Genomic DNA, 26869 nt, shown 5'->3' with positions numbered 1-26869 from the left:
ACAGTTAATTAACATTAATTCCACAAGACTATAATTATGTTAAGTAAGTTTATAAATACCATAGTTGCATATGTATGTGTCAACTTACTTATCTCCTAGGAGTTCATTAAGCACCTCCTGGAAGTCTTTCTCCAATGCTTCAAAGGCACTGTCCTCCATGGACCCTCCTTTGTCCTTGCTCTCTGGTGTCACTTTCTTTTCCTATAGGAATATAATTGAAATAAAGACATTAGGTTTGTCAAACAAATTACATATTTAGTTGCCACAACTTTCAACAGCAAATGTAATATTAATGATTATTATATCCGCCTTATATCAAAAAATCTGTGTATAGCGTACATGTCCCCGATGACTGCAATGTTTAATGCGCAGATTGATGAGTTAGGTCAAATCAGTCAAATTTAGTTTATTTTGACCAGGTCAGTCTGATAAAAAATAATAATATTGAAGGGCTAAATGTTTGTGTGATACAAGATTGTATTGCACAAGACACAAAAACACTCATCTTTGACTCGTGCAATATTTTGTTATCTTGTGCAACATATTTTTGTATCACACTCAAAACCATGAGGGTACATTATCATATTATTTGATTGGTCCATTGCTAATTCAATATCTATGATACATGTATGACTGTATGTACTGTGACTTATGCTGTATCAGTGTGTATGCGCTCTACATCTGTACAACTTCAAAGGTATAGCAAACAGCTAGTATGTTTCTCAATTTTAAGGTAATAGAATACAAATAAAATGTTGACATAATACATGTTCTGGTGGGGAAAAGCCCGCTACATTGACAAATTTGTAGTCAGATGTGAAATAGGATCCGAAAGGATCTATTCGGTGGATCTGTCTGTCTGTCCGTCACAATTTCATCACAAATTCAAGTCCCCACATCCTAACCATGAATGATTTCAGCACATGACTTTAGATCCAGGGACTCAAAATCCGCAAAGAAAAAATAAATAAAAAAAATTGCAAAAAAAAAAAATTAAAAAAAAAAAAAAAAAAAGGCCTTTGCAGCCCTACATGTAGTATATTGCATATTATAATGTTCAATACATGTTGACAAAATCACAATACAAATCCATTATTAGAGCTACATGTACAAACAGACATGACAGGGATGACAACATGTGACTTGGTGTTGCTTAAATGGATCTAGGGGCATGGTTTTAGGGTTCTCACAGACAAGAGTGAAAATCACAAAACCAAGTCACATCTTAAACTTCAGGGCTGGTATGAACTGAAATCCAATGCCTCTCCCAACTACAAAGTTAAAGGCCCGGGTTAAAGGGCTATTGGTACTATAATTGGTTCAGCCCTTTCTATTTAGCAATGACAACAAACTCTAGCATATGGTTTTAATTTACATGGTAAATGAGTGTCCATGACTTAAGTTACATGAGGCAAAATAAATCAAGGACACAACTAAATAAAGAGTTTGAAAATAAAATTTGCTAAATGGAATCAAATTATGGCACATATAATTTAACAGGGCTACTATATAGAGCTATTGCTTACCTTACTTTTCTTCTGCAAAAACATATAGAACAAGACAAACAGTTAGAACATCACATAAATAACACATCTGACATTGCAAACATATGCTACATGAACCCAAGTGTTCCCCGTAATAGTCACTCATTTTCAGACTGTTCAAAATAGGCAACATTTGCTCAAAAGATACAGAATATATGACTCATTATAAATATACAACTTAATTTCATCCAAATTTAAACATCAACAGAATATTTAACATGCTGTTATACAATGTAAAAGAAAGGAAACTGGATGAGACGTACATGTAAATAGTAAATACCAGTAATAAAGCATCCAATTTTATCATTATTATGTTTTCCCTTGGCCGGGTTGTCCCAGCTATTGCACGTAGGCCACCCATTTCTCACATAGACCTGTCTACCCTCGACTTGTGAAATCCCTATTGGTTTGTACAGGGCGCCTCAGTTCCAGCCAATTTTCTCTGCATAGAAAATGATTTGCCTTCTCTTTTGTGTCAGCGGGTGCAAGATGGAACAGCCGAATCTCTAACAAAAACAACCAATGCGATTCATGAAGCAATCCATCACATGTGACGTCATGTTGACTGACCAAATTATCCCGTAAGGTACGGTAATTATTATTACTAGCGGGATACCCGCGCTTTGCGCGGGTCCCCGCTAGATGAGTAAACGGGAGCGTTTACTATTTAACAGGAAGAATTACTGAACAGGTAGAACCATTGAAAAGGTACATTTTATATATATAAATCTGTCTCTTTTTACATTTTCTTTTTTTAGTTTCTTCTGTTTAGCTTAATTTAACCCCGTTCCCATGTGTTCTCATTATTTTAGCTTCTTTTTTTCTTACATTTCCTGATTAGTTCCTTTCCTTCTTTGTTTCGTTCCCGTTTCACTTTAACCCGTTGGCCTATTACTCGTACCTTTTTTATCCTCATTTTAATTTTATTTTTCTTTATAGTACCGCTTCATGTTGTTTATATATATTTTTCCCGTATTTATTACGTCCTCTCATAGAGTGTTTGCGGACGTGTCCAAGCATTATCACAATCCCGTGACCCGTCCATGTACCTTTTTGTCATTCATTTTTCCTTCTTTTCGTATTATCATGTCCACTGGTCTCTGGCTCGCAAGTCGCGTGGATCTGCGCCCTTTACGCGCGCATTGGCGTAGTGCGCATTACGCACGCGGCGCCATTTTTTACCCATATTTTCACTGTTTTTGCAGCCAATTCTTGACCGTTTTCAACCAAATAAACTTTAAACACATTGTTGTATATTCCTTAATTTCCCGTGTGAATTTGGCGACATTTGGATCGAAACTGACGGAGCTGGTTCGTTCACATACCCACCCACAACATTCCCTATTTATAGTAAGATAGCCCAAGTGTTCAGTTCATACCACAAATAGCTTTCCATAGACTTTCAAATTTCAAATAAATAAATGGACAGATTATTTACCTTTTCATGGATCTTAGGGTATACGGGGTAACAGGGTTATGGTTTAGGGTATTTAGTATTTACGTAATAGCAATTCAGCATGGTATACGTATTAAAAGCCATTTAGGCCCTAGGCCTATAAATAGTCTCTATCATCATGTAATCTGTTCAGCGATTCTTCCCGTTTTAGTTAACTAGCGGAGGCCCGCTAGTTTTATCCAATTTGAGTCGATTTACAAAATCAGACGAAGCCAAAAAGAAAGCTGACCTCCAGGATGCCATCATGGCTTCCTCATCTGCGGACCCTAAGCTATTCCACCGGCTCATTAACAGGCAGAGGAGGACTACAGATCAGGATACCAACACTCTCAACTTCCAAAACTCCTGCTATGAAGGTCCTGATGAGGTACGCAGTGGGTTTGCGATGTATTTCGAAAAGCTGGGCCAGCCCAAGATAGCCAGCAACTTCCTGGAAGATCACAGAGTGAAAGTAGAAGCTGATGTTGCAGTACTGGAGGGTAATGTAGCTGCCAACAGACCTACAGAGCCAACCACTGTCACCTACAGCGAGGTGCTTGATGCCCTGGACAGGCTCAAAAAAGGAAAAGCAATGGACAGCGATGAGATTGCTGGGGAACATCTGATCTACGCAAAAGATATGCTCGTTGAACCACTTGTGGGCATCTTCAACGCCATCATCTCCTCCAAGTACATCCCATCTGCATTCCTGGTTGGAGTTATTAAACCCATATGGAAAAAGAAGGGCACCAAGGATGATCCTACCAAATACAGAGGTATCACAATTACATCAACCCTTGGCAAGGTATTTGAAGATGTCCTCACAAAGAAGATTGAGCCATACTTTGCTGACGTGCAGTCAAAACTCCAATACGGGTTCACCGCTGAGACAGCCATCTTATCAGCTACCCTTGTCCTAAATGAGGCACTGTACAGGGAGGCAAATAAACCCCCACTGATTGCTACATTCTTGGATGCAGAGAAGGCGTTCGACGTAGTCTGGCAAAACGGTCTCCTGAGGAAGCTCGCCATGCTGGAGATACCAAATGACATCTGGGGTACCTTAGCTAAATGGTCTAGAAACAACCTTTCGTCGGTGAGATGGAAAGGAGGAAACTCCGAACCGTTCAGAATCACCCAAGGAGTCCGACAAGGAGGCAAAATATCACCGCTGGCCTACAAAATCTTTGTCAACGACCTTCTCCTGGAACTTGAGAGAGCGACAGGCAGTCTTCACATAGGCCCAGTACCAACCGGCTGCCCTACTGTAGCTGATGACGTGCTCATCCTTGCCGATTGTGAAGAAAATACTCAGGACCTCCTCGAGCTCGTATACGACTACACCTGCATCAATAGATACACATTGAATGCCCAAAAGAGCGTGGTGGTGAGGTACAACACAAGGCCTAAGGATAATATGCATGCCATCTTCCTGAACAAAACACCGCTCGAGGAATGCAATGATGCCACCCACCTGGGAATCCTACAGGGCAACTACAACAGCCTTAATAAGACCAGGGCAGAACAGAATGTGGATCTCGCAAGAAAAGCGCTATATGGACTTCTAGGAACCAGTCTTCACGGATGTGATGGGATGAATCCCACCACAGCATTGCACATTTTCAACACATATGTGATGCCCAGGCTGGTATATGGCGCAGAGACATGGTGTAATGCCTCCAGGCAAACCGAGCCCATCACCAGATTCCACATCCGTACCCTGAAGATTCTCCAGGGCCTTCCAGACAGAACTGCCAACACTGGAGTCCTGATTCTTCTAGGAACCCTACCTGCTGAAGCAAGAATACACCAAGCCAGACTGTCTCTCCTGTGGAACGCCATCAAAGATCAGGAAAGTTACACACACCGTATCATAGAGAGGCAGTACCTTACAGAAATGCCCAACTCATGGACACGGGAGACCAATACACTTCTAGCTCTTTACAGTCTTCCTCCCCTAAGTGGTCTTCTCCTACAGCCGCCATCTAAGGGAAGATGGAAAGCGATGGTGAAGGAAAGTATCAACAGACACTGGACGGAGCAGATAAGACAAGATGTGGAAAATTTCTCATCTCTGAAGTATATTGACCCAAAAATGTTCCAGGTAGATCAACCTCACCCAGTGTGGACGACTGCACAAGGCAATGTGAAGATCTCCAAGAGAGCAAACATCAGGGCAAAGCTGCTAGTGGGGACATACAAGCTGCAGGGTAACATCGCCAGGTTCAACCAGAATAAGGTCAACCCAACATGCAAAGCGTGCAATGCAGCTCCGGAGAACAGGGACCATTTCCTGGCATCCTGCTCCGCTCTAAAACACGAAAGAGACACAGCCGTCAAGGAGATGCTGAATATCACCAGGGGAACAGTCACACATGGGAATGTAGTGGAGGCACTCAGGTCTGAAAGAGACTGTGCAATGATGCTCCTAAATCCCCAGCACTCCAACTTCCTGGGGACAGACAGCCTGCCAATGGACAAGCTGATCACAATGGAGAGGACCGCGACAAAAGCATGCTACATGATGCACATCAAGAGGTGGAACACCTTAATGCAACAGCAGCCTCCCATACGAGATGGATCGATGTAACTGCCGCCGTACCCATGTGCATAACTATTGGAAGTGTGAAAACATGCACTCAAGAAGGATTTTGTGTGCAATTATTTACTGTGCACGCTGCTAGACACTCAGCACCATGAGATGTTCTGATTAACCATGCATGTTTTATGAGTTAACCCTTTGCATGCATTAACATTTGTTTTGATTTGGAGCATGCCAATTTTGTTTTCGAGATGTCAGTTGACTCTCCTTTTATTTGCATGCCAGTACATTTGCGTGTTTTTAGTGTATTTGATTTGCTTTGGATGCTAGATGCCTATTGTGCAACTGGACTTGCACTAGCACCACCAATTCTAGATGTTTTGATTGCACTGCTTATATTACTGCACTGAGAGTGGATGGATTTGAAGTGTACACCTATTTGCATGCCTTTGAGTTGCTGTGAACCCTAACTGCAATTTGGGCAATTGGACCTGAACTAGCACCACCCTAGACATTTGATTGCACTACCTACTGTTCTTGCGAGTGGATGATTTGAGTTTGCAAGCACCCTGTAACCTGATTTATAAAGCTTCTGCTGCACCTTAACTCATATTTGATTGATGCTGTGCTGTTGCCTCATGCTGCTTCCTGCCTTGACATTAATATGAACAGAACAGTGATCTATGCATGATCCTTAACAAGTGCTTGTTATATTTTTGTGCTTGTTACAGATCCTGATTCACCTGAGAACCAAGAGCCGGACATCATACTGAACATCTACTCCCTGCCCCCTGCCTGACCCTATTCCCCTCGCCGCTGCCGACAACTTTAACTTTATATATATATTAGATTTTTTGTGACTGTGATTTGTGACTAAATGTAAAGGAAGAAGGAACAATTCTTCTGTATTTGTGATTGTCAAGTGACTAGTGGATGTTTGTGAACTGAACTTACTCTTCAAAAAGGAAGAGGTGCTCCTACATAAAAGGAGGAAATTCCAATACGAAACGAAACGAAACGAAACGATGGCAGTTAAAGAAACAGATTAGGATCCAATGGGGGGGTAGGGTTAGGTTAGGGTTAGGTTGACAAGTAAATACCGAGGTTACCTGTCGCCCTGTAGCCGCTTGTGAACTCTATGCCTATTACATGTGTGTCTGAGGGCCAAGACACATTCGAAGGGTGTACTGACAAGTATGTCGAATTTGGCTACCTTATCCTCCATTTATACCATTCAAAAGTCCAAGTGCTATTTAATTGAGCTTGAGACACTAACAACAACTAATTAATGAAAATCAAAATACTTACCTCCATTACGGTTTCTTTAGAATAATATTTCTTTATTTTCAATGCAAATGAATCAATTTAACTACTACTTGACGCGAACATAAACATATATTTCGGTTGTTTACGCTGGTTTCCAGGCCAATTATGCACGCATTTTAATGTGCCATATTCATGCGATAGAAAAAAGTAGGGCCCTAACAAAAACTATTGTTGCTCGTCTATTTTATCCAAAGCTTGAGTCTTAAAATTGCAACAAGAATTAACCCTAGAGAATTTTTTTTTCTCTGGATATTTTAATATATCAATTTCGAAAATATTATGAATCTATTTTTAAATAGATTTATGTGCGGCTTGTCTAATTTTTTAGATTTCAAATATTTAGAAACTCATTAATATTAATGAAGTGACGATAGCTGTCCGACCAAAAGCGCCGTGGTGGTTTGCAGGGCCTGGTGTGGTTTGTGTGGTTTTCGGTATGATTTGCTCAGTGCTTATCGCAAAAATCATCAAAATTCAGAAACGGTACCTTTGTCATTGACATAGATGGGCTAACATAGCTTACTCGGCCAAAAGCCGTGTAGGCATAGGCATATGAAAGACAAAATATTTTACCTGAATCTGTAGGCCTAATTTTATATGCCTACTGACCATACTTGTTAATTTCAAAGGGGCTCATTTAACTTTGTCAATAATGCTGTTTCCTTGTTTGTTTTTGTTTTTGGTTGTTGTTTTTTTGCCCAAATTTTAATCCTTCACTTTAAAGGGATAAGCCTAGGCCTACACAATTTGAATTTTTTTATACTTTCGCTGGGATCACTGAATGGGACTTTAAATTGTTGTATATAGTCAGGATTTTAGTGTGAGGAGGCAAAGCTAAGTCCCCATTTGTCAATTTTTTGTCCCATTTTTAGTAATTTTAAGCACTTTATTCTTGGCCGTCAATTTTATCTCTGAAAATATTTTGTGGGGCAGTCCCCCCCCTGCACCAGTGTTTTCGGAACCTGGGGGCACTGAATGAATAAACTGACGGAAATATATTTTTTGCCAACGAAAGTTGTGGATTGTTGACCCAGTGAGCTCAAGAATCTAAAAAGGCGGGGTGGGGGTGCACCGGTGCAGTGGGTGAACAATTTTCACCGACATTATCACACTTTTACATTTATATAACAATATCATATTACTTTATCAATAGGCCTATGACATGTTATTTTGCCGGAAAATAGGTTTGCAAATTGGGTTCCCAAAAATTGGTATGGGCAAACTCGGAAAGGGGCCGGGGGCAAGGATTTTTTTTATTTGGCAGGCCGAAACTAAGGACAAGTAATTTTGGCAGGCCGGTCGAAAAGGGGGGAAAGGTTTTTTTGGCAGGCCGAGGGTGCAGTGGTGATGGGGGGGTCTCAGGAAGACAAGCATTTTGGCAGAACACTGATTTTGTTGAACACTCTTAGAAAAAAGTGCAACTTAGAACCTTTTTTGCCCGTATACTTGATAAGGTTCTCATGATAAGAACCTTAAAAAGTTCTATAAAGAACCTTTAAGATTTAAATAGGCATTAATACAGGGACTCGTCACAAAGTAAAGAAAGTGAAAAGTATATTTTCTTGGCTAAAGAACCTGTTTTCTGTTCTACTTATAGAACTTTTGATGGTTCTTTCTTAATGGTTCATTTAAAGGTTCTCAAGCTACAAAGAACCCCATGGAAAACCAATGGGGGTCTATATAATTTGTAGAACAAAGAAGCACTTTAGACCCGAAAATGGTTCTTGAAGAACCTTTAAGAACGAGCCCTTAACGGATTGGATTCTAAGTAGAACATGACAGGCTTAGCCAAGAAAACTTTTAAACCACTAGGGTTAACATTCCTTTTCACTTTTAACTTTGTTATAACACCCCCCCCCCCCCATCGCAAACGGCCACAAAGGTCTCCCCTTTTGACCTAAAAAGTCCAATTTGCAAGCGCAGCGAGCGAATAAACAGAATATAGAGGTGGCTATATGAAAAGTTATGACTAGTAGGCTCAAGTAGAGTCTTCCACTGATTAAATAAACAGGTTTTTAAGCCTTTTTGGTCAAAAAAGGTCCAAATTTTGAAGAAAAAAACAACACTTTTTCAAGACTTTTTCAAAAACCGCCCGTCCATTTTTCAAAATCAGCCCCCCCACCTAAATATTGGTTACGAGCCTTTTTTGTGTGCTCTATGTTTACTCACAGAGTAGACTGTTCCAATAGTTTATGGTGTTTGGAAAAAGGGAAAAGTTGTAATAGTTTGTTCTGCCACTTGACGGATTTACTATGGTTGAGCCGGGACATAAAATCTCTAGCCGGGATGAGCTGCAAGAACGGTTCGCATTGGTTCGCACTGCCACCTGACTGCTGTTGATTTCATGGTGAGCCTATATGTTTCCCGCCTATGGCAAGCTAAGCGGCTCAGAACGTGGAGATGGCTACGCGCAGCTTATTTAAAGCTACGTGCAGCTGTTTGACCAATCAAAATAGTCAATTTAATCACGTGGTTAGATCATTAGCTGCGCGTGGTATAGTGCTAGGTATCCTCTTTCACAAGTATTATTTTGTGATTCATTTACGGAATTAGCATAGATAACTGACGAGCGGGTAAGGAGGCCAAATCACAGCACGTGTCAAGAGAACATGTTGCTTAATGCCTGGCTAAAATGACACAAAGCATATTTATTTAGTGTTTCCAAGTTTACACCGTGTTCTGTATTAGCCGTGCAGGGGATATGAAGGTCAAACAACACCTACTACTGATGTAAAGCGCTGTGTAAAGATATTGCAGGAAAGCGATATCACATGCCACTGTGTAAATATGGAGAGAGTAATGGGTCATCATTTTCTTCGGAAGGGGGGGGGGGGTCCTAAATGTACAAAAAGTCGGCGTCAATAAAATTGCGGCCCTCACTATTTTGGCATCAAAAATGTTATGACCCCGGCTCCCACCACCGATACACCTTACCCCCATAGACAGGCTAAAATTGTATTGAAATCAGTCTTTTTGAATACAATAAACACATCTTATGACTCAATACATTTTTTATTATGAATTTATGACCCCCTCCCCCTTATTTTGCTTTCCAAAAATATATGACCCCTATATTTGAGACCCCCTTCCGAAGAAAATGATAGCCCCTAAATATAGAACAATCATCATTCTGTTCAGATATTACTTTAATAGCACCTATACCATTTTTTGCTGATATACTACAGATATTTACAAAAATTAACAACGTAATATTTGTGAGAGAGGATGTTTACATCAGCTCCACCGTCAGCCTCCACGTGTTTAAAACCGCGAATCTGATTGGTTAATAAGCTGCACGTAACGAGAAAGAAGCTGCGCGTAGCTAGTCCCACGTTCTGAGCCGCTTAGCTTGCCATACACGTTCTGAGCCGCTTAGCTTGCCATACCCGTCTCTTAGCATGTGCTACGGTTTGGTACGTCAATACGTCTGTCACTACGGTGTACCATGAGGGACATGAAAACTTCAATCAGGTTAATGCAAACTTCAATCAGTTTTTGCAAACTTCAATCAGTTTTTGCAAACTTCAATCAGTTTTTGCAAACTTCAATCAGTTTTTGCAAACTTCAATCAGTTTTTGCAAACTTCTACTGGCAAAAATACCGTATGGCATTTTCCATATAGGCTACTCGGTTAGTTTTGTGGGGTTCATTATCGAACCCCAACGGTTTTAGCTTGTATTTATATAATTTATCAACATAGGCTTATTTGTTTGTGATATTTCAAGCGTTTTAAAATGTCAAAATAATCCCATTCAATGACACGGTTGACGATGAAAATTTACTGAATTTAGGGAATGCACGTCATACACCACCTGATTAAGCGGTAACACTCTAAACTAAACCGCATTACCCGGTACCCGCCAACCGTTCCCCAGTAGAAACACGCATATTGAGAACCCCGCAGGGGCACTCACATACCGACGATACCATTATGTGTTATCATCCTCAAACATCCCCCTCAGATTCCCAACCCTAAAAGCTCCTAAACACCGCCCTTTATTGTGTGAAAAAAATGGACCCTTATTACTGACCTTGGAGTAAAGCAGGAACCCTTTTCACTGATCAACTCAAAATAGTGCTTTTCACTGATACAATTAAGTAGACTTATTACTCGGGCTCCCGTACAGACTTTGATGTTTATTGCTGCATGTGTATGTAAGATACCAGTTGGAAAACGGCTTCCGACAAAACATGAAAATCACTACCCTTAATGCCGACTTGTAGGCCTAAGTGGCTGAAAAGACTACCCTTTTTTGCAAAAAGCTTGAAATTGATACCCTTATTGCAGCCCGCTCGGGTGATTGAAGTTAGCAAAAACAATTGAAGTTAGCAAAAACTGTTTGAAGTTAGCAAAAACAACCGAAGTTAGCAAAAACTGATAGAAGTTACCAAAAACTGATTGAAGTTACCAAAAACAATTGAAGTTAGCGAAAAGTGTTTGAAGTTAGCGAAAACAATTGAAGTTAGCAAAAACAATTATTGAAGTTTGCAAAAACTGATTGAAGTTTGCAAAAACTGATTGAAGTTTCCTGAAACTGATTGAAGTTTGCAGAAACTGATTGAAGTTTGCAAAAACTGATTGAAGTTTGCAAAAACCTGATTGAAGTTTTTATGTCCCTCATGGTACACCGTATGTCACACTACCTACCTGTAATCTTTGAAAACAAAACGTGACCCTCTTCGTTAGATGGATTCTACTGTGGATGGATTCATTCTATCTCTATGGAGATTTCTATAAATCCATCAAAGGACCCTAATTATACTGCCCAGTGGCGTAGCTGCCGGGGGGGGCAGGGGGCAATGCCCCCCTGGCAAAATTAGCCTGTTTGGGCCCCCGCCCCTATATAGTGCAAGGAAAAAGAGGAAAAAGGAGAGAGAGAGGAAAAAAGGGAGGAGAGAGGGAGAGGAGGGGAAAAAATGGTACTATATATATATATATAACAACATTTTACTCATAGATAGACTATCTTATCAAGCTTTATCAAAATGTGTTGCTTTTAGGGCACTATAGCGCCTATAAAACTCAATTTCCTCAAAATGTCAATTGGTTCCTATTGTCGTGGCATAGCTCTAGCAATGATGTGATTCGACCACCTGAGGTCACAAGAGATCATAGTTATGTGAAGATTTCTTGCAAGTACTGGAGACCTAAAAAGAAGAAAAGCACTAGCGCGCTGCATGGGCAGCTTTCTGGAAACTGGGAACGCCTTTGGAGAAGTCCATCCCTGTCAATCGAAACAAAAATCAAGCTGTTTGAGACGACTTGTGTTACTGTCTTTCTGTATGGGTGCGAGTCATGGGTAATCACCAAGGACATGGAAGAGCCATCAAGCGTGTAGATCGGCGATCTAGATCGGATTCCAAATGAAACCATCTACAATGATCTGCCGGGATGATCTGTCCAACACTTAGTACTCCACTGGTTGCCAGAGTCAAGATTCATCAACTAAAATTTCTCGGCCATGGTCAGGGCCGGATTTACTTTTTTGGGGGCCCTGGGCCAGGCCAAAATTTGGAGGCCCCAAACGCACCGCGAGGAAAGCACGTGCACTCAAGTGGATATTATTAGGACACTTACGCGCGATGCGCGCGAAAAAAATTAAATTTTAGACTATTTCAGCCCCGAAACTGAAGCTGAATTTTGCTGTATAATTGGCCAGTGCGCGCGAAGCGCGCAAAATTTTGCAATTTTGTACACTATTTTGGCCCCAAATATGGTGTTTTTCGGCTAAATGGAAGATGCACACTGCATAGGGCAATTTTGGGGGCCCGGGCCCATCTGGCCCTATGGTAAATCCGGCCCTGGCCATGGTAACTGCGTCTTGAAGACAAGAATATGCCCTTATATTCCACCACACGGGAAGAGGAAACCGGGACGGCCACGCACACTGTACTTATGTCCAGCACCTCCTAGGAGATACTGAAGGGATGCTGCAGCCAAACAAAATTGTTTCGCTTGCCCAAGATCGCAACAGTTGGAGAAAGCCTGCTCCGCAGCCGACTGATGATGATGATGATGATGTTGCATCATTCCCAGTGCCTATATTTTAATATGTTGTTTACGTTGCATGGGATATTTTCAAGGTGAGCATTTGTATGTCATGTCTCAGCTGCCAGTTATTTTGCCATGTGGTTAAAGTGTTGAGGTCTGACATTATACAAAATCCACTAGTCCTAGCGCCTAGTTGGCCGCTTTGCGCACCCCCGTCGAGGAACTAGAACTAGTTCTAGTATACCGTATACCGTGTTGAAAATTCAGATATTTTGAAAAGAATACACCGGCGTGTCCAGGATCTTTTCCTGCGGGGGGCTCAGAGGAGCTTTCAGAGTTATGCGGGGGCTTAATGGCTAGAATCGCCAAAAAACGGCTGATTTTACATGATTTTTAACAAAGTGCGGGGGGCTTCAGCACCCAAAGTCCCCCCTGGACACGCCACTGGAATAAGTAATTGAAATATAGAGCAAGTCCCGGGGAGCAAGTACTAAAATCATAGCACTTTTTGATATATATAGTGACACTAACTAGTTCATCTCCTATATCTGCAACACAGCGCTATTGTGAGTGCCCATGTGTTGTGTGCATACATATCATGTAGGCAACAATAGCTGCATGATGTGTGTAGACTAAGCTCGGGGAGACTTCAATTTGAAATGGATATAGGTGTAGGGCTGGCACTTTCGCACTAAGGGGCATTCTGTGAGAGCAAAATGTAAAAAATATGGGGTCATTGGGTGAGAGCATGATTTTTGGCATTCGGTGAGAGCAAAATGTAAAAAATATGGGGTCATTGGGTGAGAACATGACCTTTTTTAAAATGGAATCTTTGAGTGAGAGCCGAACTCGGAAACAGCGCCACAGAAACCTCGAAAATCAAATTTCTAGTTCTAATGGCTTCAAATTTCTTTGTTTTTTCAAAATACGTGAATGATAAATGAAAGTTGCTGTTATTAAAACAGATCAAATGAAAAAATAGGGGGTCTTCGGTCGTGATTTGAGAACGGGCGAGTTCTGTAAATTAAGTAATTATTAAACTAAGTAATGAACTTAGTGGAGAGATTGCCAACCGTTGACGTCATATGTTTAATATTCAATATTTTCAAAAAGATAGACGATTAACCGCACCACCTCAAATCGTAACAAAAATATCCATCCGCAAGCACATTGGTTCCCATCAATTTCTTTCCTCATTTGTCTGCGCATTTTTGGTGAACACCAGCAATTGCAGTTCAAAGGTTATACTCTCATCCTTTACCTTAGGATTTTGCACTACGTTTTCACATACTTTTTCAAGAATGAGGCTACTTATTACAAAATGGCGACGTCCACTGCGGCACGCACTTGCATCAGAGCACTTGTTTTACCAAGATTTTACGGTTCAGGCATTAATCAAATTGTAAATAAAAGGTAACAACTAATAATAGAGATTTTATAATTTTTGTGTTTTAGGTCGACGGCAATAAAACCTCCTATAGCCGACGTAACATGCATGACACATGTGTACTAACGTATGTAAACAGCTAGTGATGTAATTCATCATGATCATGAATCATACCGTACCCAGTTGTAGTAACTACAAATGGACACATTTCGAACGTTTGAGGACTTGTTCTCAAGTTGTAGAAGGTGCCATAGGGTGTCTTCTGTGTTAATTGTTTTCGTTATATATAAATGTCGCAAAATATTAATATTGACAATTCACTTTAAAACTGTTTGATCTCTCTGCCTGGTATATTCATCATTGACGTTGACATACTTAGTCATACACAATCCAACTTCTTACCAAGTTAAAATGCCCCACGCACCCACTGCATGACATCACGTGCACAGAACTGACGAATCGTGTGCGTAGCCGTAGGATCAGTGAAATTTTTGTAAAATTTGGTAACTAAAAACACCTCGTGCATATTGTCCGTCTCCGTTGAAAAACTGGATCCTCCGCAGCCATCATGACCACTTGAAATAAGCTTCCAGCTAAGAGTAAGAAGTCAAAAAAAATATACCATGTCCAACAAAAAATTACAACCAAAATTACAGAATGAAATTGAGTATCTTCAGTCATCGAAATTTTTGCTCGTTTGACGCCAGAAAAAAGTCCATTTTCAAACGGCAATATTTTCCGAACTGAACCATTGATTTTCATTCTGTCTTCGCCAGGGCCCAGCAGCCATCTTGAATATTACAAAACAAATGAATATGCATATGTCTGAGCCCAGTAGGTCAAAAATTCATTCATATAACCATGTTGGGTCAATTGCAACGATTCTGATCGGCCGAATAAGACCATGTGTTTGTGACGTGTTGGGTTCATGAATATTTAATGAGCAGCGCGCTCCTGCCTGACACGGTAAAAAAAGAATACAGGGATCACAAAAAGTCCAATGCTATGCACTTTGCATGCTTAGTGGTGCCTAGCGTGCTAACTGGCTCCTTTATTTCTAACTTCGTACAGCGTGAATGGGGGTAGTTCGTTCGTGTCATACATTGCTCACCTGTGTTCATATCATATTTTGTGGTGAAAAATTATTACAAATTTATGTGTAATTTGCAATAATTTTTGGAGCAACGATTTCTTCATACTGATGCAGTGATGGCTAAGTGTGTATGTGAATGCCTACTGTGCAGCTATTAATGTTCTGAATATCAGTGAATATAGAAGAAAGGTCTTCATTCTTCAACTATTTTCTTGGTATTTCTCAAAATTTTACAGCCTGATTTTGGATCAAGTATCTGCTGATGAATTTTGCAGCAGGAATTAATTTTGACCAAGGAAACATCACCAGTTTAGAGGTATCTTCTGTCATAATGTAAAGTTCAACCATTTGTTTTCACATTTGTTTTCTTTTGATTGTATAGTCATAGAATACGTTGGGTATCTACAGAAACCAGAACAGAATCCAGCGACACAAACAAAGATGGTGCTGCAGAAGTAACACAAGACAATGGGAAGCAAGAACAGAAGGCAACACAACCTAATGAAATGGAGAAAAGTTTCAAGAAGATACGGCTAAGCTTGAATCCCAGCTGAAAGAAATAACTGTAAGTAGATGACAGTGGCATCCGCATATACGTGTAGTGGGGGGGCACAGGTCTCAATTCCCCTGAATGTTCAAACATTTTTGTCTCGCTTCCCTCGCCATTATTGGTAACCCTACCCCCCTCCCCCAGGTGCATTTCCCCTGACTGACTGACAAAAGTGGGAGGGGCTGTGTCCTGCTGCCCCCCTGTGTATGCCACTGAAAAATGATCAAAATGTTAATTATTATCTGTTCCAATTCCCTCATGCATGCTGTCCTGGGTAGGATTAGACTAATGTTCACTATAACAGGGGCATGACAACTACAGCCATGTTACATTGGGTTTATTAAAGTAAAATGCTAATACCTATTTCAATGCATCCAAAGGTCCTGGAAATTAATGAGGTGTCACAGAGCTGGAATGGATAATAACATGGGTGATCAATGTTGTAAATTTGATGCCATCAAAATCACCTCAAAATACATTAAACATGTTCTTGAAAGTAGTATTATTATTCAAGCATATTCGTAGTGTGACAAAATGAATGGATGGTTTTGATCAGGAGCATAACCAGCTTTGGTGTTCCGAGAGGGAAAAGCCCAGCCACTGAATATTGGACCTGATTAGAGGAGAAAGAGCATGCAAAAAGGGGCTGATTTGCCAAAAAGAAAATTGACATACTGTATTATTTATAATATACAACAATGTACATCTGACTGAATTGCTTTTGGTAAAAAGAAAAGATTCCGTTTTTTGTTTTTTGAGTGATTGAGTCAAATCGCTCTGGAAATTGAAACTTGATATTGTTGCCCAGTGTGGCTGGAGCATTTTGCTTGAGCCTGATTGGTCCCATCAGGACCTAAGTGTGTCACCACATGGTGCGATTGTTTAAACAAACAAATAAACCATATCTCATGTATTGAAATTGACCACAATATCTTATTCATTATCATATGGCAGGACAAGTACAAACGAGCACTAGCTGAAACAGAAAATGTGAGATCACGCTTCCAGAAGCAATTAGCCGATTCCAAGCTGTACTCTATTCAGGGTTTTTGCAAGGATCTCTTAGAGGTTGCAGACATTTTGAGTGCAGCAACAACTAGTGTACCTACAGAGGAGTTGGAAGGCAATGGTGTCAATCCACATTTGAAAAGTTTATATCAAGGGCTCACAATGACACAGACACAGTTACAAAAGGTCAGTTTTCTTCTTGGTATTATTTTCATGACTACTTAAGGGATCTGGAATGAGCATTTTGACAGTATTTTTTATGGAACATGAGAGCACCCCAAGACGTATGGAATTGCATTCTGAATACGAAGCATGTCTTTCTGATATCAAATAATTGTCATTTTCTGAAAATCACGATATAATACAAATTTGATGACAAATTATAAAAATTGATATTTTTCAAATTTTTGATATATAACAGTCCTCGAAGTAAATTTTATAAATCTAATGATATATTCTTAAAGTGTATGTAGCTGGGAGGAAAAGCCGACGATCAATTGATAATTTTGACCTTTCATATTGAAGATATGGATTTTTTTCCCAAAAAGACCTATTTTTTTTTGGTGTTTGGGGGGAAAAAATCCATATCTTCAATACGAAAGGTCAAAATTTTCAATTGATTGTCGGCTTTTCATCCCACCTACATACACGTTAAGTATAAATCATCAGATTTATAAAGTTTACTTGGAGTACTGTTAAATATCAAAAATATCAATTTTGAATGATTTGTATTACAATGCAAATTTCAAACTAGAATTACGCGGTTCGTAATTAAGGTGGCCCCCACAAAACTATACACCACATGAGGCCACCATATACTATACCAAGTTTGAAGTTGATCGGTGATTGCGTTTAAGCTGGAGAGTGGATTAATGGAAATGAAGGCAAAATATGCAAATGAGCTCATTAATATTCATATGCAAATAAAATGACACAAAACTATTCAGCACATCAGGCCACCATATCCTATCACCGTACCAGGTTTGATATAAAATTGGATGGATTGAGTGTGATACCTGAATTTATTGGTCGAGCTAGAGTTTTCAAATATCACGCGAGACGACGCGAAGTCGAGCGTGATATTTGAAAACTCTAGCGAGATCGATAAATTCAGGTATCATGCGAAAGTATCCGTCCAATTTTATCATTATTATGTCTTCAGAATCTTTTTTGGTCAAAAACATGATTTTTAGTAAAAAAAACATGATTTTTAGTAGAAAACATTTTTTGTTAAAAATCAAGACTTTGCTTAAAATTTCTGCTCAAAATGTGATTTTGGGGTAAATAACATGAATTTTGGTCAAATACGTGATTTTTGGTCAAAATGTGATTTTTGGTCAAAAATGTGATTTTTGGTCATGGCATGTCACATTTGCAAAAAAATCACACCAAAAGAGACTTTGGCACATAAAGTATATGAACTATGCACTCTATGAAGAGGCTACAGATATGAAAAAACCCTGTAGCTCCAGGCGACTGATACACAAATTTATCAGACAGCTAGGTTATGTACAAAGGTATAGGATGCAAGATTCTGAAGACATAATGAAATTGATCTGTGATTGCGTTTGTGCTGCAGAGTGGATTAAGGACAATGTAGGCAAAATATGCTAATGAGCTCATTAATATTCATAAATATGCAAATAATGCAACACAAACCTATACAGCACATGAGGCCACCATACCCTACCTCCGTACCAAGTTGAAGTTGATCGGTGATAACGTTTAAGCTGGAGAGTGGATTAATGAATTTGCTTCCGCCCGGATAAACAAACAAAGAAAGAAACAAAGAAACAAACAAGGGAACAAACAAACAACCATCTGGATGATAACATAAGCCAATAAATTCAAAATTATTTGATATCAGAATGACATTCTTCATATTCAGAATGCAATTCGATATGTCTGATGTGCTCTAATGTCCCACAATAAATACTGTCCAAACGTTTTTTAGGGATATGTAACATTTTATATACTTTGAATAAATCATTCTATGGCTATCCCCAGCATCGACTACTTATGCTGGCAATCGTGGTAACTGATATATTCACCCACAATTATGCAAGAATATAAGTTTGTAGTGTATGCATCCTTCCTCAGTTGTGTCTTTATTATTGATGTTAGGTTGCTCTCATATTTGCCAATCAGTTTATTAGCTGCATTTATTCCTGTTCTATAAAAGCCTAATTTGATGAGTTTTCTTAGGGTATTCCAGTTTAGATTATGAGGCTTTGACTGTAGTGAGTGGTGGCCATGCCAATTACAGGGTCAAACACAATTGATTTATAAGCCTATTGAGAACCCAGGGCTGTATTATGAAGACACTATTCAAAGCAACTTTTCTTTTTCTTGTAACAGGTTTTCAGCAAGAATAATCTTCACCAGATCACCCCAGAGGGAGAGAAATTTGACCCCAACTTCCATGAAGCTCTGTTTGAAACGGTCATGGAAGGCAAAGAGCCTGGCACTGTGGCAGTAGTTACAAAAATTGGCTACAAATTGCATGAACGGACTATACGACCAGCACTTGTGGGTGTGGCCAAAGCCCCATGATATTATTCAGTGTCATTGACTTGCATTGAAACAAAATCCTTTGTCATTTACAATTATTGTGCTGTTAAGGGGGTACTACACCCCTGCCCAATTTTGTGCCTATTTTTGCATTTTTCTCAAAAATTATATTACATTGGTGACAAATAAGATATGTATATTATAGGGGCAAGGACTACAACTACTGCACTGGAAAAAAATGTTCAGCACAGACAACAGTTGTGGAGTTAGTCAAAAATGAGGGAAACCCAATATTTGATCAATAAATCAATAACTACTTGCCTTGATTTGCTGAATTTTCAGTGCAGTAGTTGTAGTCCTTGCCCCTATAATATACATATCTTACTTGTCACCTATGCGCTATAATTTTTGAAAAAATGCAAAAATAGGCACAAAATTGGCCAGGGTGTAGTACCCCTTAAACTTTATGGATTAATTAGTCGAACTATCTTTCATACTGCTGAAAGAGGAAGACAAAATCTTAAATGTGATTCTAATCATGTACAAGTTTCTTAAAAAGTTCTGCTGATTCAGGCTTCTGTTTTTTGAATCACAGACTACAAGGGTCAACCATTCCTGTAACCTTTGGTCCATACATGATTTAATTTAAGGAACCTTTAGTTACTTCTACTAATGATACAGTGAAAACTCGTTAACACAAATTTGGTAAACGCAAAATTCTGACAACACAGATTATAAAGTAAATACATTAACCAACCTGATAACACAAACTGCTGATCACAAACTAAAATCATCAGCTCAGGAAACTTTGTGTTAAGAAGTTGTTACTGTATGTAGTTATGTACGTCCAGGAATCATCGATCTCCATTAATTAACTCCCTACAATACATGTGTGTAGTGTTATGATCTAATGGAAATATGCACACACATCCCTTCATTTATAGTGCCAGCCACAAATATTTTAATCCATTCAAATTATATGGTTAGGCTAATGCTGGTTGGCTTGGTTCTTTAAATACATGGCTATCGTAATGCACTATATTGACTGCTGTCACCTGTTCTGATCACCAGAAAAGTGGATGTAAGCTCCCTTTTGATGTGATGCTAATGTTACAGCATTAAGCTCAATGGTAATCCTAGCTAGAGTCTGCACTTAATTTCACCAGGCTCAATCAACAGAAAAGAATGTTATGTATAGTGTTGTTTGCAGGTGGGTCAGAGTGCCTCCCCCATTTTTTCAGGGTAAAATGGGGACGGCAGAATTAAAGTGTCCTTAAAATGACTAAAAATAGGACAAAAGTTTGACTAAATGGGGACAAAATTTGGCTTTGCCCCTCACACCAACATCCATTCCTGGCTATGCTACTGCTAGGAAGAAAGACAAAACCTTTCCTACCCTGGGGTTGAATTATAAGCAGGGAGGAGATTATTTTGAAGACTCCAGATGATTTTTGCCACAGGTACAAACTGTGAATAAAAGTTTACCTTTGCATCATTTGTTTATTCTCTCAGAGGTCAAGCACACTCAAGAGTCTCTACTTGGTCATTGTTGTATGCCAAGGGTATTAGAGCTTTACTTTATTAAATGATTGGAAGAACTAGGGCATCTTGTTAATATTTTTCCAGTACGACGGCAACTTCGTGACCTCTTTTGTTCGATAGAAATTTTTTACGGGTTGGTGAACACGGGTTACGTAACTAAATGTTGAAAATTTGGCCGGCAAACATGTTTTAGCTAAATAGCTCCAGAAATGGGATACACGGGTCGTTTTTTGCTTAAATTGTGTACCATGATCACGGATAAGATACCAAACATTTGTGCAAAGAACAAAAAACGAGTAAAAGTTGAATAATATTGAAAATAAAGAAGCTTGAACATGTCCAAAGTGGCCGGAAAAATGAGAAAAATTGCATGTCACGATCACCAAAATGGTTATATCTACAACTTTGAGCAAACGCCGGTCTTATGCTTTTCTGTAATGATAGATATTAACTAACTTGAGCTTGTATTAAATTTTCAGCGAAAATGATTGGTGGAACAATCGAGTCGTAGGTTGGAAAGTTACTCTCAAAACGGCCCGTGTCTCAATCGTGCGTGTCCCGTTAGTGACAAGTGTCACTAGCAAAATAGCAGCCGGCCTTGTCATTATATCGAATAATAATCGTCAGAATCGTCCAGTTGACTCCAGTGATATTTCTTTATTCAAGTAAAATACTGCATTGACTTACAAAATATTGAAGTCAATATAAAAAGTAATATCACCTCATTTGACTGAACTTAAAAGCAGTTTTAAAAATATTATTGTTGATCGAGTCCCTGAATGAGAAATAAGATTGCAAAAGATACGAGTATGTTACAGCAGGTTGTGATGGTCTAATGGTTGACGCTGTGGTTTGAAGTCTGAGCGGTTGAAGGTTCAATCCTACAGCATTTCGATTTTTTTTCTCTCTTGTTCTGTTAGGCCTATGGTGTAGGCCCGTCAGTATTATGATCAATTAAAAATATTTCTATGCAACACGTTTGCAATGTTTTTCTTTAAGCGTAGGCCTACATATTAAAAAATAAGATAGCGTCAGCCATAATTTACGAATTGCAAACCTGATATTTTGGCATAATATTATTTGTAATTTTTACACCGTTCTTACACCATACCCAGACATACACATAATTGGAATCAGCGCTTCGTTGTCTAGAGTAACTTTAATTATCTTCAATAGAACACCACAAGCGGTCAAGATAAAAAAAATGCTTTCTTTCATTTTACCTCATTATTTCTGCTTCAAATGATCATAAACCCTTCCTGAAAGTTGTTTACTAATATCATAAATATTTTCAACAAAAAAAAACCCCGCTAGGGTAGGGTTCGAACTTCCAACCTCACGCACTTCAGGCACGGACTTAGCCACTAGACCATCACAACCTTCTAACTTATTCTCGCACCTTTTGCAATGTTATTTCTAATTCAGTGTCTCGTTCAACAATAATCTTTTATAAACAGTTTGTAAGTTCAGTCAAATGACTTGAAATTACGTTTTATATTGACTTCGATATTTTGTATGACAGGGCAGTATTTTGTATGAATAAATAAATATCATTGTAGTCAACTGGACGATCCTGACAATTATTAATCGATTATATGGACAAGGCCGGCTGTTAATTTTCCTGCTGACACTGGTCACCTATGGTCACGACGATTGCGAGGGAAGCCGCTTTGAAAGCAACTTTCCAACCTACGACTCGATTGTTCCACCAATCATTTTCGCTGAAAATTTAATACAAGCTCAAGTTAGCTAATATCTATCATTACAGAAAAGCATACGACCGGCGTTGGCGCATAGTTGCAGATATAACCATTTTGGTGATCGTGACATGCATTTTTTCTCATTTTTAGGCTACTTCACACAATAAACATTCATTTTCTCCACAATAATTGGACTTTTACACGTTACTGTTTGCCTTATACTCATGTTTCATATCTTATCTATGGGCTCAATATGGAAATGAAGGGAGAAACCACTCGTGTATTCCATTTTTTTGATGTTTTCTGAAAAACTGTATTTGCCACCTGATTTACAACATTACGTTACGTAACAGCAAAGGTCACGCCGGTAAAAATTACCGGAAGTGAGCTAAGTTGCTGTCGTACTGTTCAGTGATGAACCCCAGATACGATTAAGTATACAAACCACATGTGGGCCAAGTTGTTTGCAATAGAAATGTTTTAGCCATTGCTTCCACCTGCTCTTCAATGAAAACACTTCACTCTATTTGCCAGAATGGTGAAAATTGGTTTATAAAGATGATGGCAAGATTTCAAATTATGAGGAGAGGACAGTGTTTTGGTTTATTTGGGTATTTTAAACTATCAGTGCTGAATAAGTATGGTTGAATTGGCAAGGTGTCTCAAGGGAAACATTTCCCCAAACATTGTGAGCAGAAACTTGATTTGCTTTATAAATACAGTAAAACCTCATTATAACGAATCTGATACAAGAAAAACCGTTATGAAGAAGTATTTTTCCAGAACCAAGATACAAAATTCTTTTGTTATTTATTGTTTTTACAACCCTGATATAACGAAATTTGGATATAAAGAACTAATTTCTCTGTCCCTGACAACTTCGTTATAATGAGTTTCCACTGTATGTTGGATGCATGGGTGAATGTGTTCCTTGAGTCCTGACTTGCTTGTTACATGTAGAATCATGTTCATAAATCATAATTAAGATCTTGCACGTTTTGTAATGTTGACATGGAAATAAAATGGCTGCCTGAAAAAATAAAAAAATCTTATTTGGGTTGTTTGTATAATTGTATCACTATGAAAATAAGTGTTGTAGTCGAGGACCTCATGTCCGAGGCCAAGGCCAAGGCCAAGGACTTGGTGTCCGAGGCCAAGGCCAAGGACTTGGTGTCCGAGGCCAAGGACAACCCTCCGAGGCCAAGGACTTTTGTCTCCGAGGCCAAGGCCAAGGACCAAGGACTTTCATAATAATTTCAAACCATACTAAACCACGCCCGATCGGGAGTCATATTGTCGTCAATATAAGGCAATTTTATGTGCACATTAAATAACTCTGCACGGCAATGCTGGTTTCATACTTTCGGCAGCATCGCTGGAAGTTGAATTCAAGTCAACCTGGAGCGGTGCCGCTCTGACGTATGAGAACCAAAGCGGCAGAAAGTATGAAACCAGCATAAGCCTATTTATAGAACATAAACATGCCTAAAATAGGCTCTTTATCCTAGTTTCAACCAACAAAACATAAGAATGTTGTATTTTCAAACTTGTTCATTATATTGGTTTGTTTCTTATGCTTATCTAGACCAGATGCATCCATAAGTAGTGAGGATTACAATATAACACACTTGTGTTTGATCCGCATATCTACCATTTTGATGTCAAAAAGCTAGACAGTTATGCGAACAATGCGGTTTTTATGTGCGACAATGCAGCCTAAAATGGGCATCTATCTTGAGATCAAACGCAGCAAAATGTAGCTGATGAGATTAACCAAAATATATCAAATTAATTTGATCACAGTTAATCGAAATGGGTCAAACATTAGCTTCCAATGAGTTTCTTAAAATATCTAAAATATTTATTTGTGTCTATTCGATATTCCTATTCTAGGAATCATATTGGCTGAGTGGAAAAATAATAAACCACATAATTTGGCATCCATTTGCATGTTTTGCAAAAAGCAAAGATGATAGTTTGATATACTTTTTTGTATTTCAATTAGGTACAATAACAAGGCGGTTCTCGAACCACGAGTCTCGCCTGCTTTCGTGACCACCTGCTTTTGCGATTACATTTGGTAGAGGTAAATGAATTTGGTGGTTATCGGCTGGGCACAATTATCTGGCTGATGGTGACCGTACCCATCAAGTTTCATGCCCACCAAGATTCATGCCCGACCAACAGTTTTTACTAATTTGACCTCAGATGACCCTTGGTGACCTCGAAATGACCTTCCAAAAATTGGGCTTTAAATGTTGACTGTACCCACCAAGTTTCATGCCCGTACAACAGTTTGTACTAAATTTGACCTCAGATGACCCCTGGTGACCTTGAAATGACCTTCCAAAATTGGGCTTTAAATGTTGACTGTACCCACCAAGTTTCATGCCCCTACAACAGTTTTACTCATTTGACCTCAGATGACCCCTAGTGACCTCGAAATGACCTTCCAAAAATTTGGCTTTAAATGTTGACTGTACCCACCAAGTTTCATGCCCGTACAACAGTTTTTACTGAATTTGACCTCAGATGACCCCTGGTGACCTTGAAATGACCTTCCAAAAATTTGGCTTTAAATGTTGACTGTACCCACCAAGTTTCATGCCCGTACAACAGTTTTTACTAATTTGACCTCAGATGACCCCTGGTGACCTTGAAATGACCTTCCAAAAATTTGGCTTTAAATGTTGACTGTACCAACAAAGTTTCATGCCCGTACAACAGTTTTTACTTAATTTGACCTCAGATGACCCTGGTGACCTTGAAATGACCTTCCAAAAATTTGGCTTTAAATGTTGACTGTACCCACCAAGTTTCATGCCCGTACAACAGTTTTTACTAATTTGACCTCAGATGACCCCTGGTGACCTTGAAATGACCTTCCAAAAATGGGGCTTTAAATGTTGACTGTACCAACAAAGTTTCATGCCCGTACAACAGTTTTTACTAATTTGACCTCTGATGACCCCTGGTGACCTTGAAATGACCTTCCAAAAATTTGGCTTTAAATGTTGACTGCACCCACCAAGTTTCATGCCCATACGACAGTTTTTACTAATTTGACCTCAGATGACCCCTGGTGACCTTGAAATGACCTTCCAAAAATTCGGCTTTAAATGTTGACTGTACCAACCAAGTTTCATGCCCATACGACAGTTTTTACTAATTTGACCTCAGATGACCCCTGGTGACCTTGAAATGACCTTCCAAAAATTTGGCTTTAAATGTTGACTGTACCAACCAAGTTTCATGCCCATACGACAGTTTTTACTAATTTGACCTCAGATGACCCCTACATGACCTCAGTGACCTTGACGCACTAACCAATACAAACCGGTTCTGTCTCGGGTCAAGATGCACCCACCCACCAAGTTTGAGGAACGTGCGACTCATAGTCTCCGAGAAAATAGGCGGAAGGCAAACTTTAACCAAAACTTTAACCAAATTTGTCACATACACACACACCCCCTACACACATCTGCACATCTGCACGGAAAAGTGATTATATAGTCTCCTGCCTTATCAGGCGAGACAAAAAGCTATCCTTGTCATGTTTCTCTACAAAGTTCCAATTGATAAACAGCAGATTGCGTATAACTCTATCACTCTTTAAACATTTGCCTGCATTTTTGATGATTTTGCCTGTCCTTGTTGTGTCCTTGTTGTCGAGGACCAAGGACTTTGAGGTCCAAGGCCAAGGCCAAGGCCAAGGACTACACATCCGAGGCCAAGGACTACATGTCCGAGGACCAAGGACTTCAAAACCTGTCCTCGAGGCCAAGGACAGTACTCGAGGACTACAACACTGCTATGAATGGCACACCATTAATTACTTTTACCTCATTATATGCGACATAATATGGTCCATGGGGGATGTCCCACTTCTACAATGGGCTACCCCCTAAAGAAGACATGTAAGTTTGTACCATATATTTTTGGGAATTCCCAGACCAAAATTTTATCCAAAAAAAATGGGAATTCCCATTTTGACAATAAAAAAAATAAAAAATGGGAATTCCCTGTGTCCCTAAAGAATACAGGCAAATTTTTGTCAAAATTTTTGGGATTTCCCAAGCCTAAAATAAAAAGGGGTCTTTTTCTTGGGAATTCCCCCGGGGGTCCCTTTTTCAGGCTCTCCGGCAGTTCCTTTAAAGCCCACATTTGGATCTGCTCCAGTTCTTTGAGCCTCAAATTCTGACAATGTAGCTCTTTAAGGGCTGGGGTATGAACGTTTGG

The 26869-nt window shown here is 39.4% G+C and overlaps 2 protein-coding genes and 1 long non-coding RNA gene across 3 annotated transcripts in view; 2 read left to right on the top strand and 1 right to left on the bottom strand.

Moving 5' to 3' along the window:
- Positions 1-6946, bottom strand: part of LOC140146223 (cilia- and flagella-associated protein 58-like) — a 286607-nt gene extending 279661 nt beyond the window's left edge. Inside the window, 2 exon segments of the mRNA XM_072168007.1 lie at positions 89-201; positions 6830-6946. Of these exon segments, the coding sequence (XP_072024108.1) occupies positions 89-201; positions 6830-6835 (119 nt within the window). The 5' untranslated portion in view covers positions 6836-6946.
- Positions 6947-14099: 7153 nt separating this feature from the next.
- Positions 14100-19449, top strand: LOC140146206 (grpE protein homolog 1, mitochondrial-like). The gene is given in 5 exon segments (XM_072167991.1): positions 14100-14252; positions 15702-15829; positions 15832-15884; positions 16824-17063; positions 19236-19449. Coding segments are annotated over 5 exon segments (708 nt in total). The 5' UTR covers positions 14100-14160; the 3' UTR covers positions 19431-19449.
- An 850-nt stretch (positions 19450-20299) lies between these two features.
- LOC140146216 (uncharacterized) lies at positions 20300-23692 on the top strand. Its single transcript, XR_011858207.1, has 2 exons — positions 20300-21013; positions 23043-23692. It is a non-coding gene; the product is annotated as an uncharacterized lncRNA (long non-coding RNA).
- The last annotated feature ends 3177 nt before the right edge of the window (positions 23693-26869 follow it).

This window comes from Amphiura filiformis, chromosome 1 (assembly GCF_039555335.1).
Source record: "Amphiura filiformis chromosome 1, Afil_fr2py, whole genome shotgun sequence".
In the NCBI taxonomy this organism is placed as follows: Eukaryota; Metazoa; Echinodermata; class Ophiuroidea; order Amphilepidida; family Amphiuridae; genus Amphiura; species Amphiura filiformis.
This window is presented reverse-complemented; position numbering and strand designations above follow the sequence as displayed.